We start from the raw sequence: 17,810 nt of genomic DNA, 5'->3' as shown, positions 1-17,810 counted from the left end.
TTACCACCCTTCGGTGAATTGTCTTTTATTTGAATTTTGTTTGTTGTTGATGTAGTATCCCAAGGAGATGACTTTGGAGGCACTTTCAGTTATTGTCACCCAGATGCTGGGACTCAGTCTGGGAATATCATATGATGACCCAAAGAAATGTCGATGTTCAGGAGCCATCTGCATAATGAGTACAAAAGCCCTGTAAGTTTTTCCAAAAATAAATTTTATTTGTTGAATTTATCAATAATTTGTTTAAATAATTCAAGTGAAAATTTTTAGTATTTGCTTATAGTACAAATTAACTATATAAATGGACCAAGTACCACAAAATCAAAATATGAAATTTTAAGCCTAAGAGTAGTTTGGTGGAAGGTTAGTATTAAGAACAAAATAACAAATCCAGTCTGCAAGATACATTACCAAAGGAATTTCCCATAGACTGTATTTTATGAAATCAATTAGGATCTTTAAAAATATGCTGTAGCTCAAAACAAGTGACCTTTGCTTTTAGAGTATATTAATATTCTGGGAAAGCTTCAATCTAAATGACATAATTTATGTGACTTTGGATAAATTACTAGACCTTGCTTAGATTTATTTTTCTCATCTTTAAAATGGAAATGATTATGCCTATTGTTTTGTTTTCCAGAGTGATATAAGAACGAAATGAGAAAATAAAATGGAAAAGTGTTTTTTAAATTGTAAAATTCCACAAGTGTGTGATGGATTAGTTACAGTGATTGATAAGTTTGCCAGTGTTCCTCACATGGTCTATCACACAAGGGCTATAGCAGGTGTCATTAGTATGCTAAAGTTTTCCATTTGTAAAAAGGGCCTATGCTAAGTATGACCTCTTCATAACTGAAAAGCAAACAAAAGTCAAAGGTGGAAACAAACCATTACTTTTTGAAAACATACTCTTTTTATAGTTCTAAGCACCACCTAAGGTTAGTTCTTACATTCTAAAAATAGCTCAAACACATACATATTTTTATATACAGCCATATTACATTATAAACTAGTTCTATGTGTGTTATATGTAAAAATAATATTTATATGTATAAAGTATTTAATTTTATTAAATTTCAACATATAAATTATAATACTGTTTACTGAATCAAATATAACATTTATATAGCTGAATAAACAATATGAGCATTGCCATCTTGGGCCTGTTGTCCATTTGGCCAACTGTTTTCAAGTATGCTTATGACAAGATGCTTTGTGTAGCTCACCCAGAGTCTGGTATTAATGATAATAAAAATAACAAATATTTACATTGTACTTGCTGTGTGCTAGAGGCTATTTCAAACACTTTACATATGTTGTGTCATCTCCTTAGGGCAGGTCCTAATATTCTCACCTTTACGGTTGAGAAACTGAATTATAAAAAGGATAACTATCTGTGGTCAGATAGTTGGTTGTGGCAGTCCAGAGTTTTGAACCCAGTCATTCTGGCTTTAGAATCTGTGTTACTAAACCTTTGGATTTGTATACTGCTTTATGATATATCAAATGCTTTCATACATATTCTCCATTTTCTTAAGGAAACTTTTTTGATGTGTGTAGGGCAAGTGTTATCTTAATTTTTATGAAATTTAACAATTTTATTTGCATCTATATGTAAGGTATATAAATGAATATATAAGATCTATCTATAAATATATATAGATGTATCTTTTGCATTTCCACAGTACTTCTCATATATTATGTAATTTTCAAAGAAAGTGTGTAGGTAAAGGAAATATTATTATTTCCAGTTGTATTTTTCCATGTGTTTTTTAAATTTTTTATGCTTTTACAATCATTTAATGTATTAACATTTTCACTTATGAACATACAATTTGCATATACAGGGAAAAACTGGTTCTGAAGACACCACAGAATACTAGAGACAGGCAAGCAATTGGAACAGAAAAGAAAAGATCAACCCTAGGGGAAAAAATGGAACCGCATTCCATGCCGGTGTCTGTAAACTTGGGAGTGAGAAAAAGATCACACAGAATCACAATTAATGTAGAAAACAAACGTGGGTCATTCTGTATCAATGGCAGGAACTTCTCCCCTGATCCAGATCTTGCATCCTGGTCAGGCCCATTTCATGAATGTTGATCCGAAACACAGTGGCTCACCTCTCCCTTCTCTTTAAATCTAACCCTGAAGTTAACTCAAGAAATTAAATGAACAGAGCTAAGAAACAAGCAGACTGGCATGTGTTCAATATCAACGGCCAGTTATTTAAAGTGCACATGGAAGTAAAATGCTGACTAAGCATTTCACTTTAGTCAAAGTGAACAATTTCCTTCCAACTCACCTCACTTCTTGATTTAGGACTACCTAAGTGAGGCGACCAAAAGATTGGCATCTATGAGAATTGGGGCCAAGGAAATGAAGCGTCTCAGCCTGTCTTTATGCTGAGCATGCATTTCCTCTCAGGATCAAGTCACTAGGGACGGTGAACTTCCAGACTCAACTACAGTTGCCCAGCGTGGCTTGCCCGGCTAGGGACAGGGACTGGAGGTGGGGAAGCACATGTATGTCAGGACTTCAGTCCACAGCTCCCCCCAGTCTGTCAGGGGAAAGCCAGGGGAACACAGCGAGACCATCTGCTTCAAGGGCATTTCAGTGGCCTAACTCAGTATCTATGGTTCCGGTAATTCCTAGTTCAAAATTAACACTCTAGTGCAACATTAAAAACTGAGTTTAGTATTTTATTTGTGAAGGATACAGCTTGAATAATGATTACCATCTGAACAAAGCTATTCTTATTGCATATGATGTAAAATTAGTAACATTTTTAACCATCAAAACCAGTGTTGTCACACATCGCATCTGGCAACTTTCCACCACATGACCCATCCAAAGAGATGACAGCCAAGTATCCTTCTTTTCAGCTGGAAGCAGACTCTCTAGTGTCACCAGGTATGGTGGAACTGGCTGGGAAACAGACCTGCGGTCACCACAGCGTTCATTTGGCGTCTAGTTTCCAGAGATAGACAGAGATAGATCTATTTAAATCCGCCTCAGAGGTGGAGTGGACAAGTGAAACAAAAAACTGTGTCAGTAACTAGCCACATAAAATATACACAGAGTTTGTGCTACTAGGAGTGTATTTTATGGAAACATGGCCTCATGGAGTATAGAGGCAGAGACCTTCATTGTGCCTTTGTAAATGTACATTTTTTAAAACATGCAGGACAGAAAGCTGGAATAAGTGAAGTTTTAAAATTTATGTAGATAAAGAAATAAGAAATAAGAGAAATGCAGGACCCTCAGTTTTTCAGAGCTTCACATATAAGTTGGGGCTCAAAATTAAGTGGTTCACTAAAGTCAGAAATAAAAGCAAGACTGGTGTCCTAGTCAGGTAGGTAGAGAGGTATCTTGAGCAGGTCATTCATGTCTCTAGGCCAAAATTCCCATCTATAACCTGAGTTTCCCCCACCATGCAACACAGCTCAGGGACAGCCACAGTGCCCAGCCCTACACAGGATAGGAGATGAGCTCATCAACAGCCTTCAGGAGGACATGAAGCACATCGTCAGTGCAGCCCAATCCCCTGAAACAGGAACACTGCAACTAAGGCTCTCATTTCACTTTCCTCACCATTTTCTTAATATTACTTTCTCAACAAGTAGAAAAATAAGCTATAAGTAGGCTGAAGTGGCAATAAAGAATGCTCAGAGCAAACACTAAAAACATGATGCCTCTGAATAAAATAAATCTACCCCCATACACTTTTTTTGGAGGAGTTGTGCCTCTTCAAGTTTTAAATGATAAAGCCCTAAAATGCTGACACTCAAGTATACTCCTTTTTTTGGGATGCTTTCCAAGTATCACAACCAAAAACAAACAAATAAGAATAAAATGAAAAAGCATCATTTTCAAGGGGGGAACTGCCATCCCGCCCATTGTCCTGAGCAGTTTGCTTTGCTGGAGCCCCAGAGGCTGTGAGATATCACACTGCTGCCTAAGGAAGGTTCCAGCCTATAACTCCTGAAGTAACATACAGCCAGTTTTGGTCTGAGGTTTCAAAGTCTGACATTAAACCAAAAAACTGCAGTTTTTCTTGCCACAGTCATTCACTCACTCCTACATCACCATGTTACCAGCAAAACACTAAAATAAATTATCCCTTAAGAACTAAGGCTTAACTCTGAAAAGAAAATGGCCTTTCAAAACAGGTGTGTTCAAATAAAGTATTGAGAGAGTTTTATAAGGAAACTCCTCGAATGAGCCAGTGGCCTCATATAGTCCACATTTTAGCTAAACAGCAGTCCAAATCTTTCTCTGCAGTACTTCTATATACTTATAAGTATTTTGTCACTACTTTCAGAAGAACTATTAAACCTATTATTAAAAGCATTTATAACAGAAATTCCCTGCAAATTATATTATTGCACACAGGATATCAGAAGCTATGCATGTCTAGGTTCCAAGGACTCTAGAAGACCCAGAACAGAGACCCTAAGGCCATGACTGTGGCTGCTCCAGCCAGCATGCCCAGCGCCAGGTCACTGTCATTGTTTCAATACCACTCACGAATGATGACTTGGTTGGCAGGCTGCTGTCCATAAAGTCCTGCATATGGGTACTGATAGGGTACAGCATAAGCCTGAGCATTTGCAGCATAGACAACTTGAGTTCCTGGTGGGTATGCACCACTGTATGGACCATAGCCCTATGCCTGCTCAAGGGTTGGTATAGCATAGTCTGTGTAAGAAGGTGGGGAGGAAGCCACAGCTTTCTCATCATACATGACTTCTGAGCCAACATAAGCCAACATAATCCTGGAATGTAAACTTCCAGGCCAAACAATCACCTGTGCTTTCTGCACAAAGACTGATGGTTTTCCCATCTCGGCCAACAATCTGCAGCATACAGTCTTTTGGCTTCCCATCTGGCAGCTGAATATCCCGGCATTCATGTCCCATGCGGATGTTGATGCAGCCCACTGGCACGTGGACCTTGTCTTCTACACTCTGCTGAGTTTGGTCATCATAACAGATCAGGTGGCCATCTGATCACAGGTCAAACCAATTCTTCCAGTGCTTCAAAATGGTACTCTGTCACAGCAACCATCCACTCTTCACAAATGCCATTTTCTCACCTGCAAAGCCTCTGGCCACCACCGTTCACGGTAACAAGTCCGTAGCAAAAGGAACTGCCAGGTTACTTGGCTCCGGCTGCCTCATGCTAGCATCCTGGCCGCCGTCCACTGTCCTCCATGTGTTTTTTTTAAATGCCCTTGAGTACACAGAGCATAAATGACTCTACATCAGACACACAGGTTATAAGTGGACAGCTGTGGCTAATGTCAGTAATCTCATCAATGATTTATTGGTCACATACTATAAGCCAGAGAGTTTAATTAGGCACTTATTAACATGTAATCCTCATAACAAGCCTGTGAAGTGGATGGATATTACCCCTATTTGGAGATAAGAAAACAGAGAGAGAGTTTAATCACTTTGCTTAAAATCTCGTTAAGTCTCAAGATTGGTACTAGTCAGCAAGTTTATCTAACTCAAATCTTTGTTATGTTCTCTACTTCATGTTGACCTCATATAGAAGACAGTTAATATATTGGAATTAATTTGAACCAAGTAGCAAAAGAACATTAAAATATATTTGTACAAACTTCGTTCTTTATTTCAGTGATCTTCCTAATACATTATTTTGATGACTTAATTTTATTTCTGCTTTTTAAAAGTAGGTAACTTTTAACATAGTCTGTACAACAGATGAGTTCAGAAGTGAAGGGAGTAGGGACTCCCAGCAGCACATTCCTCTCTGGTCACCAGTGCTATATGCTCTAGTGGTTCCCCCTGAGAGGGCTATGAGTATCCTTCTGTTGCCGTGGACTAACTACTGTGGGTTGTCCGGTTGACTTGGCTGGGTTGGCCCCTCTTCAATTGATTGCCAATCTCTCCCTTGTTCAGATGCCACCAGCCACTGGTGGGTGGAGCTGTGTCACAAGGAGGCTGGCTGTGGAATGCCATTACTCAGTGGTTGCTGGAACTGGGATTGAGATGGGTGGCTTTGGGGCCAGGGGTCCTGCATGGACCTAGTGTCTGTCTGCTGTTGGGTGGGACCAGTTCCTGAAATGGCTTACTGCACAGTCCAGTGTGTCCCAAAGCTGTTGACAGCCTGCTAGTGAGCAGGGCTGAATCCCAGGTTGGCCGAATAAGGGGCCCAAGGTGTCTCAAAAATACTGTTAATCTGCTCATGTGTAGGTCTGGAGCTCAGCAACTCCTGGGGCTGTTGCTTGCCTACTGGTGGGTCAACTGGGTCCTGACATGGCAGGCTCTGGGGCTCTGGTGGTACTGAGGTTGGTGTTTGCTCACTGGTTGGTGGGGTCAGAGTTCAAGAGATACCAAAGTTAGGTTAGATACGTCCTTGTTGGGGAGGCTGGTGGTGAGGGCAGAGCTGAACGGTGGGGGAGGCTGCTCTTGAGGAGGCTAGAGCTGAACTCACTGGTGGGTCACCCATCCAGGAGTATGAGTCTTGACTTTACCACGTCTCCACCCTTCCCACTCATCTACTTATGGGTCCTTCTTCATATCTTCAGTTGTAAAAGATCTTTTCTGCTATTCTTCTAATCTTTCTCATCAGTAGTTGCTCTGTAAATTGTAGATTTGATGTGCACATGGGAGGAGGTTAGCTTAGAGTCTTCCTATTTGGAAGTCATTTGGTCATTTGGAAGCCATCTTGTCATTCTCCAAAATTACTCAGTTCTTTTCTTTCTTTTTTTTTTTTTTTTTAGTATTTATTTATTTTTGGCTGCCCTGGGTCTTAGTTGTTGTCTGTGGGCTTTCTCTAGTTGTGGAGAGTGGAGGCACTCTCTAGTTGTGGTGCACGGGCTTCACATTGTGGTGGCTTCTCTTGTTGTGGAGCATGGGCTCTTGAGTATTTGGTCTTCAGTAGTTGCTGCATGGGAGAAGGCAATGGCAACCCACTCCAGTACTCTTGCCTTGAAAATCCCATGGATGGAGGAGTCTCGTAGGCTGCAGTCCATGGGGTCACTAAGAGTTGGACACAACTGAGCGACTTCACTTTCACTTTTCACTTTCATGCATTGGAGAAGGAAATGGCAACCCACTCCAGTATTCTTGCCTGGAGAATGCCAGGGACAGAGGAACCTAGTGGGGTGCCGTCTATGGGGTCGCACAAAGTCAGACATGACTGAAGCGACTTAGCAGCAGCAGCAGTTGCTGCATGTAGCCTCAGCAGTTGCATCTCAAGGGCTCCCAAGTGCAGACTCAGAAGCTGTGGTGGCAGGGCTTAGTTGCCCCAAGGCATGCGGGATCTTTCTGGACCAGTGATTGGACCCATGTCTCCTGCACTGGCAGGCAGATTCTTAACCAATGGACCAATAGGGAAACCCTAGTGTATTTTTTTTTTACATTAAAATTTTTTAAAAATTATTTATTTATTATTATTATAATTTTTACTTTACAATATTGTATTGGTTTTGCCATACTTCAGCATGAATCCACCACGGGTGTACACGTGTTCCCAATCCTGAACCCCCTTGCCACCGCCCTCCCGATATCATCCCTTTGGGTCATCCCAGGGCACCAGCCCCAAACATCCTGTATCCTACATAGAACCTAGACTGGCGATTCGTTTCTTATATGATATTATCCACATTTCAATGCCATTCTCCCAAATCATCCCACCCTCTCCCTCTCCCTCTCCCACAGAGTCCAAAAGACTGTTCTATACATCTGTGTCTCTTATGCTGTCTTGCATACAGGGTTGTTGTTACCATCTTTCTAAATTTCATATATATGCGTTAGTATACTGTGTTGGTGTTTTTCTTTTTGGCTTACTTCACTCTGTATAATCGGCTCCAGTTTCATCCACCTCATTAGAATTGATTCAAATATATTCTTTTTAATGGCTGAGTAGTACTCCATTGTGTATATGTACCACAGCTTTCTTATCCATTCATCTGCTGATGGACATCTAGGTTGTTTCCATGTCCTGGCTATTATAAACAGTGCTGCGATGAACACTGGGGTACACGTGTCTCTTTCAATTCTGGTTTCCTCGGTGTGTATGCCCAGCAGTGGGATTGCTGGGTAATATGGCAGTTCTATTTGCAATTTTTTAAGGAATCTCCACACTGTTCTCCATAGTGGTTGTACTAGTTTGCATTCCCACCAACAGTGTTTGTTGGTTCTCTTTTCTCCACACCATCTCCACACCAACAGGGTTCTCTTTTCTCCACACCCACTCCAGCATTTATTGCTTGTAGACTTTTGGATAGCAGCCATTCTGATTGGCATGAAATGGTACCTCATTGTATTCTTTATATATATATATATATATATATATATATATATATATATATATATATAGTGGAAATACTCAACAGGAGTTCTCTTAACCAGTTTTAAAGTTATTACTTAGATATAGGTACTATGTTGAACAGCAGATCACTAACATTTATCCATCTTGTATAACTGAAACTTTATACCAATTTTACAGCTCCCCATTACCCCCTCCTCCTAGCCTCTTGGCAACTCTGCATCTGTGGGTGTGAATCTTCTAAATATCTCATATAAATGAAATCATGAAGTATTTCATACTCTGTGACTAGCTTATTTCACTTAGCATAATGTCCTTGAGATTTTGTACTGTTGTTGCATATGGCAGAACTTGCTTCTTTTTTTAAAGATTGAATAATATTTCATTGCAAGTTATATTCCATTGCAAGTGTGTACCACATTTTGCTTATCCATTCATCATTCAATGACATTTAGGTTGCTGCCATATCTTTACTATTGTGAATATTGCTGCAATAAACATAGGAGTACAGATATCACTTACATATTCTAATCTCAATAGTTTTGGATATATACCTAGAAGCAGGATTTCTGGATCATATGGTATTCTATTTTTAATTTTTTGAGGAACCTCTTTACTGTCTTCAGCAGAGACTGGATTTACATTTCCATGAACAATGTACTAAGTTTCCAGTTTCTCCATGTCCTTCCAACAATGTTCACCTATTTTTAAAGGAATCAAGAGGGAGAGTACATACATATAATTATAGCTGATTCATGTTGTTGTATGGCAGAAACCAGCACAACATTGTAAAGAAATTTTCCTCCAGTTAAAGAAATAAATTAAAAAAAGAATCATAGCTATCTTAACAGGTATGAGGTGATAGCTCATTGTTTTTTCTTTTGATTTGCACTTCCTTGACGATTAGTGATGTTGATGACCTTTTCATATACCCATTGTTTGTTTATATGTGTCTTCTTTGCAGAAATGTGTATCCAAATCCTATGCCCATTTTCTAATTGGGTTGTTTAGTTTTTCCTGTTGAACTTGATTTTGTTTTAAGAGAATATGTGTTCAGTGAATGAAATCACATGTCCTCTTGAGGAATGACTGGCCTCTAAGCATTTGTTATGAACATTTATCATTACCTCTTGAATTTAACATTTTGAAATTGATTTGTATAATATAGAATTGTGTTTTCAGAAGAATAATGCCAATGACATTATATGGATCCATGTTTAGGCAATCCAGTGGTATGAAGACTTTTAGCAATTGCAGTTTGAGAGACTTTGAAAATTTCATTTCAAACATGAGGGCCCAGTGTCTTCAGAATAAGCCACAAATGCAGAGAAATCCGGGACCAATCTGTGGCAATGGCAGAGTGGAGGGAAATGAAGTCTGTGACTGTGGTACTGAGGAAGTAAGTTATTAATTGGAAAATTGATAAATTTATTGTATCTGTTCATCCTTTGTAATAAATGCTATATATCTCAAATATGACTGGGTGCCATGCAAAATATTGGCAATAATAAAATAAAGTTAAAATGCGTACAAGAATATGCTGTCTAGATTTAATAGGGTGAAGAGTTTTGGACAAATGTTAAGACTATTCCCCTAAAATTATTGCTGATAAGAAAAGGAAGTCTAGAATGAGTTTTTGGTTCCAGACTAAATAGGTACAGTATTTTCAAATCTGTGCTTAATCTCTGGACATTTGATAAGTGTTTTATTGAAGATTAATATGGGAGTAGACCATATTAAGGCAATGGCACCCCACTCCAGTACTCTTGCCTGGAAAATCCCATGGATGGAGGAGCCTGGTAGGCTGTAGTCCATGGGGTCGCTAGGAGTCAGACAGGACTGAGCGACTTCACTTTGACTTTTCACTTTCATGCACTGGAGAAGGAAATGGCAACCCACTGCAGTGTTCTTGCCTGAAGAATCCCAGGGACGGGGGAGCCTGGTAGGCTGCCGTCTCTGGGGTCGCATAGAGTTGGACATTACTGAAGCGACTTAGCAGCAGCAGCAGCAGCAGCAGACCATAAAGTATCCTTTGGGGTATTGCCTCACAATGGAATCACAATGGAGGGAAAACTGTTAATGTTATAATCTGAACAGTGGGTGATTCTGATTCCCCCATATCATCCTCTTCCCTCTTCCCATTGATAACCACTAGTTTGGCCTTTATATCTGAGGGTCTATTTCTGTTTCGTCATATTCATGCATTTTAAAATTTATATTCCACATATAAGTGATAACATAGAGTGTTTGTCTTTGTTTGACTTACTTCACTAAACATAATACTCTCTGGTTCCATTCATGTAGTATAAATGGCAAAATTTCATTCCTTTTTTATGCCTGAATAATAAATATATTATATACATATGTGTGTATATACATATAGTGTGTATACATATATACATATATGTGTATATATATATATATGCACACACACACCACATCTTCTTTATGCATTTGCCTGTTGACAGACACTTATGTTGCTTCCGCGTCTTGGCAATTATAAATAATGCTTCTATGAACACTGGAGTGTATGTGTAATTTTAAATTAGTGCTGTTTTCTTTGGATATATATTCAGGAATGGAATTGCTGGATCATAGGCTATGGTTTTTCCACTAGTCATGTATGGATGTGAGAGTTGGACTGTGAAGAAAGCTGAGCGCAGAAGAATTGATGCTTTTGAACTGTGGTGCTGGAGAAGACTCTTGAGAGTCCCTTGGACTGCAAGGAGATTCAACCAGTCTATCCTAAAGGAGACCAATCCTGGCTGTTCACTGGAAGGACTGATGCTAAAGCTGAAACTCCAGTACTTTGGCCACCTCATGCGAGGAGTTGACTCATTGGAAAAGACTCTGATGCTGGGAGGGATTGGGGGCAGGAGGAGAAGGGGACGACAGAGGATGAGATGGCTGGATGGCATCACCGACCTGATGGACATGAGTTTGAGTGAACTCTGGGAGTTGGTGACGGACAGGGAGGCCTGGCGTGCTGCGATTCATGTGGTCGCAGAGAGTTGGACACGACTGAGCAACTGAACTGACTGACTGACTGACTGATGGTAGTTTAATTCTGTTTTTCTGAGGAATCTCCATACTGTTTTCTGTAGTGGAAAACATAGTGCACAGTGGTTCTTTTCTCCACATGCTCACCAGCATTTGTTATTTATGGTCTTTTTGATGATAGTAATTCTGACACATGTGAGATGATCTCTCAATCATGATTTTGATTTGCATTTCCCTAATGTTTAGTGATGTTGCCATCTTTTCATGTACCTATTGGCATGTCTTTAGAAAAATGTGTATTCAAATCTCTTGCTTATTTTTAAATCAGATTGGTTTTTTTTTGATACTAGGGCTTGCTGGATAGCTCAGTTGGTAAAGGATCTGCCTGCAATGCAGGAGACCCCGGTTCAATTCCTGAGTTGGGAAAATCCACTGGAGAAAGGGATAGGCTACCCACTCCAGTATTCTTGAGTTTCCCTGATGGTTCAGCTGGTAAAGAATCCGCCTGCAATGTGGGAGACCTTGGTTTGATCCTTGGGTTAGGAAGATCCCTGGAGAAGGGAAAGGCTGCCCACTCCAGTATTCTGGCCTGGAGAATTTCATGTACTGTAGAGTCCATGGGGTTGCAAAAAGTCGGACATGAGTTTCATTTTCACTTTTTTGATACTGAGGTTGGGTTTTTGATACTGAGTTGTATGACCTGTTTATGTATTTTCAATATTAACCCCTTATCAACCATATTATTTGCAAACATTTTCTCACATTCAGTAGGTTGTTTTTTTCTTTAACCAGTAGTTTCCTGTGCTTTTAAGTTTAATTAGAGCTCATTTGTTTATTTTTGTTTTCTTTGCCTTAAGAGACAGATCCAAAAAAGGTTGTTGCAGTTAATGTCAGAGTATTCTGCCTAAGTTTTCTTCTTGGAGTTTTATGGTTTCTGGTCTTACATTTATGTTTTTAATCTATTTTGAGTTTATTTTAATGTATGGTGTGAAAAAATGTTTCAGTTTTATTCCTTAAATGTAGCTGTCCAGATTTCCCAGCACTGCTTATTAAAGAGATTGTCTTTTCTCTATTCTATATTCGTGCCTCCTTTGTTGAAAATTAATTGATCATAAGTGCATGGGTTTATTTTTAGGCTCTCTGTTCTGTTCCATTGATTTGTATATCTGTTTTTGTGCCAATATCATACTTTTTGATGTTGTCTCTTTGTACTCTAGTTTGAAATCAAGGAGTATGATACTTCCAGCTCTGTTCTTCTTTCTTCAGATTGCTTTGGCTGTTTGGAGTCTTATGTTTCCATACAAATTTTAGAATTATTTGTTTTAGTTCTGCGAACAATGCCATTAATATTTTGATAGAATTGCATTGAATCTGTAGATTGCTTTGAGTACTATGGCCTTTTTAAGAATATTAATTCTGCCAGTCCATGAACACTGTATGACTTTCCATTTGCTTTTATCATCTTCAATTTCTTCCATCTATATCTTACAGTTTTCCAAGTATGGGTGTTTTACCTCCTTAGATTTGTTCTTAGATATTTTATTCTTTTTGATGTGATTCTAAATGGGATTGTTTTTATATTTCTTTTTTGTTAATTCATAATTAGTGTATAGAAATGCAACAGATTCGTATTGCTTTAGTATCCTGCATTTAACAAACTGGCAGTAAGTACATATCTATCAATACTTCTTGTAAATGTAATTGTACTAAATGCTGCAATCAAAAGAAACAGAATGACTGAATGGATAAAAAATAGGACCTGTATATGTACATATACTGCTTCCAAGAGACTCACTTCAGATCTTCCCATGGTCAGTTGCAAAGACACACATAGACTGGAAGTGAGGGAATCAGAAAAGGTATTCCATGCAAATGGAAATCAAAAGAAAGCTGAGGTGGCAATACTTAATTATATAAGATAAAACAGACTTCAAAACAAAGACTGTTAGACAAAGGACATTATATAATGATTAAGGGATCAATTCAAGAAGATGTAATGTTTGTAAATGTATATGCATCCAACATAGGACAAGTGGTTCAGTGGTAAAGAATCTGCCTGCCAATGCAAGAGATGCAGGTCACAAAAGAATCGGCCATGACTGGGCTACTAAACAACAAGAACTAACACAGGTGCACCTAATTACATAAAGCAAACATCAGATATAAGAGGAGACATTGGCAGTAAACAGGATGTTAGTAAGGGGCTTTAACACCTCACTGACATCTTTAGATCATTCAGACATAAGATCATTAAGGAAAGACTGGTCTTAAGTGACACATCAGACCAGATGGAATTTATAGATATAAATACAGAGTATTCCACATCAAAGCAACAGAATACACTGTTTCAGCTGCCTTGTAACATTCTCCAGGGTAGGCCACAAAACAAGTCTCAGTAAATTTAAGAAAATTGAAATCATATCCAGCATCTTTTCTGACTAGAATGCTATGAGACTAGAAATAAACTACAAGAAAAATGGAAACATGTTGAGGCTAAACAATATACTGCTAAACAACTAATGGATCATGGAAGAAATAAAATAGAAAATTTAAAAATACCTGTAGACAAATGAAAACAAAACACAATAATCCAAAATCCATGGGGCAAAGAAAAAGCATTTCTGGAGGAATTTTTTAATGATACAAACTTACCTTATGAAATAAGAAAAATATCAAGCAACCTGATTTTATACCTAAAGGAACTAAAAACAGAAGAAATAAACACCAAAGTTAGTAGAAGAAGAGAAATGATAAAGATCAGAGTATAAGTAATTGAAACAGAGGCTAAAAAATTAAAAAGATTAATGAAACTAAGAGGTGATTCTTTGAGAACGATGAAGGAAACTGATAAACCTTTAGCTAGACTCATCAAGAAAAAGAGAGAGCCCAAATCAATAAAATCAGAAATGTAAAAGGAGAAGCTACAGCCACCACCACATAAATTCAAAGGGTCATAAGAGATTATTTCAAATAATTATATGCCAGTAAAATGGGCAAAATGGAAGAAATGTACAAATTCTTATAAATTTGTACTCTGCTAATACTGAATCAGGGAGAAATAGAAAAGATGAACAAATTGCCAGTAATGACTTTGAATCAGTAATAATAGTAATAAAATTAACAACAAAAATCCAGGATCAATGGCTTCCTTCACAGGTGAATTCACCAAACATTTAGAGAACACTTAACACCTGTTCCTATGATAATAAACAACCATATGTATCTTTCCCTTAATTCTTTTCCGTGTATTTGTCTGTCCTTATGCCAATTCCACAGTCTTAACTAGCGTACTTTTACAGTAAGTCTTAAAAACATTTTGTGTAAATCAATAAACTTTGGTCTTCTTTTCCAAGATACTTTTACTATTCTAGGACCACTTTGTTTCCATGTAAGTTGAAGAATTGGCATATAATTGTAGGGACTTTGATTTGAACTGTGTTGTATTCATATATCAATTTGAGGGGAATTACCTTCTTACCAATATTAGTTATGCCAATCTGTGCACATTGTGTATCTCTTAACTTATTCAGATCTTCTTTATTTATTTCTTCTATAGATTGCTTATTTTGATAATTTAAAAATTTTATTTAGCAATTATATCACTAGTATAAAAATTGCAGTGGACTTTTCTGAATTATAGTTTTTATTGGAAGTTATGAGAGTGGCTTTCTTTCCTTTGTTCTTATTTTTAGGGAGAAAGTTTTCTGACCTTTAACATTAAATATGATATTAGATATAAGCTTTTCTTTAAACAGATGTGCTTTACCATATTGAGTAAATTTCTTTCCGAGCGTTTTTTTTAATTGAATAAAATTGAAGTAAAATATTGTAAGTTTAAGTTGTATAGTACCCTTGCCTGGAAAATCCCATGGATGGAGGAGCCTGGCAGGCTGCAGTCCATGGGGTCACAAAGAGTCGGACACGACTTCACTTTCACTTTCACTTTTTACTTTCATGCATTGGAGAAGGAAATGGCAACCCACTCCAGTGTTCTTGCCTGGAGAATCCTAGGGATGGGGGCACCTGGTGGGCTGCTGTCTATGGGGTCACACAGAGTCGGACACGACTGAAGCGACTTAGCAGCAGCAGCAGCAAGTTGTATAGTGTGTTACTGTGATATATTTATATATGTTTATATATTGCTATCTGATTGCTGATGTGGTGATGTTTACTACATTACATAATTATAGGGATTCCCAGTTGGGGTTTGCCTGCCAATGCAAGAGACAAAAGAGATGCAAGTTCAATCCCTGGGTCAGGAAGATCCCTTGGAGAAGAAATGGCAACCCACTCCAGTATCCTTGCTTGGAGAATCCCACGGACAGAGGAGCCTTGCAGGCTACAGTTCATGGGGTCTCAAAGAGTTGGATGTGACTGAGCATGTACACATACACACACACACACATACACTCACACACATTATTATAGTACATTTGTTGTTGTTCAATTGCTCTGTCATGTCCGACTATTTGTGACCCCATGGACTGAAGCACACCAGGCTTCCCTGTGCTTCACCATCTCTCGGAGATTGCTTGAACTCATGTCCATCGAGTTGGTGTTGCCATCCAACCATCTCATCCTCTGTCGTCCCCTTCTCCTCCTGCCTTCAGTCTTTCCCAGCATCAGGGTCTTTTCTAATGAGTCAGCTCTTCGAATCAGGTGGCCAAAGTACAGGAGCTTCAGCTTCAGCATCAGTCCTTCCAACGAATATTCAGGACGGTTTCCGTTAGGATTGACTGGTTTGATCTCTTTGCAGTCCAGGGGACTCTCAAGAGTCTTCTCCAACACTACAGTTCAAAAGCATAAGTTCTTTTTTTAAAATATAAATTTATTTATTTTAATTGAAGGTTAATTACGTTACAAAAAAAACAAAACAAAACAAAAACAAAAGCATAGGTTCTTTGGTGTTCAGCTTTCTTTATGGTCCAATTCTCACACCCATACTTGACTACTGGAAAAACCATAGCTTTGACTATATGGACCTTTATCAACAAAGTAATGTCTTTGCTTTTCAACATGTATCTAGGTTGGTCAGAGCTTTTCTTCCAAAGAGCAAGCGTTTTTTAATTTCATGGCTGCAGTGATTTTGGAGCCCAAGATAATATAGTCTATCACTGTTTCCATTGTTTCTGCATCTATTTGCCATGAAGTAATGGGACCAGATGCCATGATCTTAGTTTTTTGAATGTTGACTTTTAAGTCAGCTTTTTCACTCTCCTCTTTCACATTCATCAAGGGGCACTTTTAGTTTCTCTTTGCTTTCTGCCATAAAGGTGGTGTCATCTGCATATCTGAGGTTATTGATATTTGTCCCGGCAATCTTGATTCCAGCTTGTGCTTCATCCAGCCTGGCATTTCACATGATGTACTCTGCATATAAGTTAAATAAGCAAGGTGACAATATACAACCTCGACGTACTCCTTTCCCAATTTGCGACCAGTCTGTTGTTCCATGTCCAGTTCTAACTGTTGCTTCTTGATCTGCATACAGGTTTCTCAGAAGGTAGGTAAGGTGGTCTGGTATTCCCATCTCTTGAAGAATTTTCCAGTTGTGATCCACACAGTCAAAGTGTAGTCAATGAAGCTGAAGCATCTTTAGTGCTGTCAGTGAAGCAGAAGTAGATGTTTTTCTGGAACTCTCTTGCTTTTTCTATGACCCAATGGATGTTGGCAATTTGATCGCTGGTTCTGCTGCCTTTTTAAAATCCAGCTTGAACATCTGAAAGTTCTCAGTGCACATACTGTTGAAGCCTATCCTGGAGAATTTTGAGCATTACTTTGCTAGCTTGTGAAATGAGTGCAGTTGTTTGGTAGTTTGAACATTCTTTGGCATTGCCTTTCTTGTGTGCTTAGTCACTCAATGGTGTCCAGCTCTGCGACCCCATAGGCTGTAGCCTGCCAGGCTCCTCTGTACATGGGATTTTCCAGGTGAGAATACTGGAGCGGGTTGCCATTCCCTTCTCCATACCTTTCTTTGGGATTGGAAATAAAACTGACCTTTCTAGTCCTGTGGCCACTGCTGTTTTCCAAATTTTCTGGCATATTGAGTGCAGCACTTTCACACCATCATCTTTTAGGATTTGAAAAAACTTAGCTGGAATTCTATCACCTCCACTAGCTTTGTTTGTAATGATGCTTCCTAAGGCCCACTTGTTTTCACACTCCAGGATGTCTGGCTCTACATGAATGATCACACCATCGTGGTTATCTGGCTCACTAAGATATTTTTTTGTATAGTTCTTCTGTGTATTGTTGCCACCTCTTCTTAATATTTTCTGCTTCTGTTAGATTGATAACATTTCTGTCTCTTATTGTACTCATCTTTGCTTGAAATGTTCCCTTGGTATCTCTAATTTCCTTGAAGAGCTCGCTAGTCTTTCCCATTATATTTTTTTCTGTTTCTTTGCATTGATCACTTAGGAAGGCTTTCTTATCTCTCCTTGCTATTCTCTGGAACTCTGCATCCAGATGGATATATCTTTTCTTTTCTCCTTTGCATTTCACTA

General features: G+C 38.6%; 1 protein-coding gene and 1 pseudogene across 1 annotated transcript in view; one reads left to right on the top strand and one right to left on the bottom strand.

Moving 5' to 3' along the window:
- The window catches only part of LOC138078042 (disintegrin and metalloproteinase domain-containing protein 32-like), a 179,474-nt gene that overhangs the window by 90,518 nt on the left and 71,146 nt on the right, over positions 1 to 17,810 (top strand). The window contains exons 11-12 of the mRNA XM_068970509.1: positions 56 to 192; positions 9,526 to 9,703. Of these exons, the coding sequence (XP_068826610.1) occupies positions 56 to 192; positions 9,526 to 9,703 (315 nt within the window). The remainder of the gene's footprint in view (positions 1 to 55; positions 193 to 9,525; positions 9,704 to 17,810) is intronic.
- On the bottom strand, positions 4,456 to 5,090 carry LOC138079192 (pleckstrin homology domain-containing family B member 2-like; annotated as a pseudogene).

This window comes from Capricornis sumatraensis, chromosome 4, assembly GCF_032405125.1.
Source record: "Capricornis sumatraensis isolate serow.1 chromosome 4, serow.2, whole genome shotgun sequence".
NCBI classification, from domain to species: Eukaryota; Metazoa; Chordata; class Mammalia; order Artiodactyla; family Bovidae; genus Capricornis; species Capricornis sumatraensis.
Note: the sequence above shows the minus strand (reverse complement) of the source record. Positions and strands in the feature narration are given on the sequence as shown.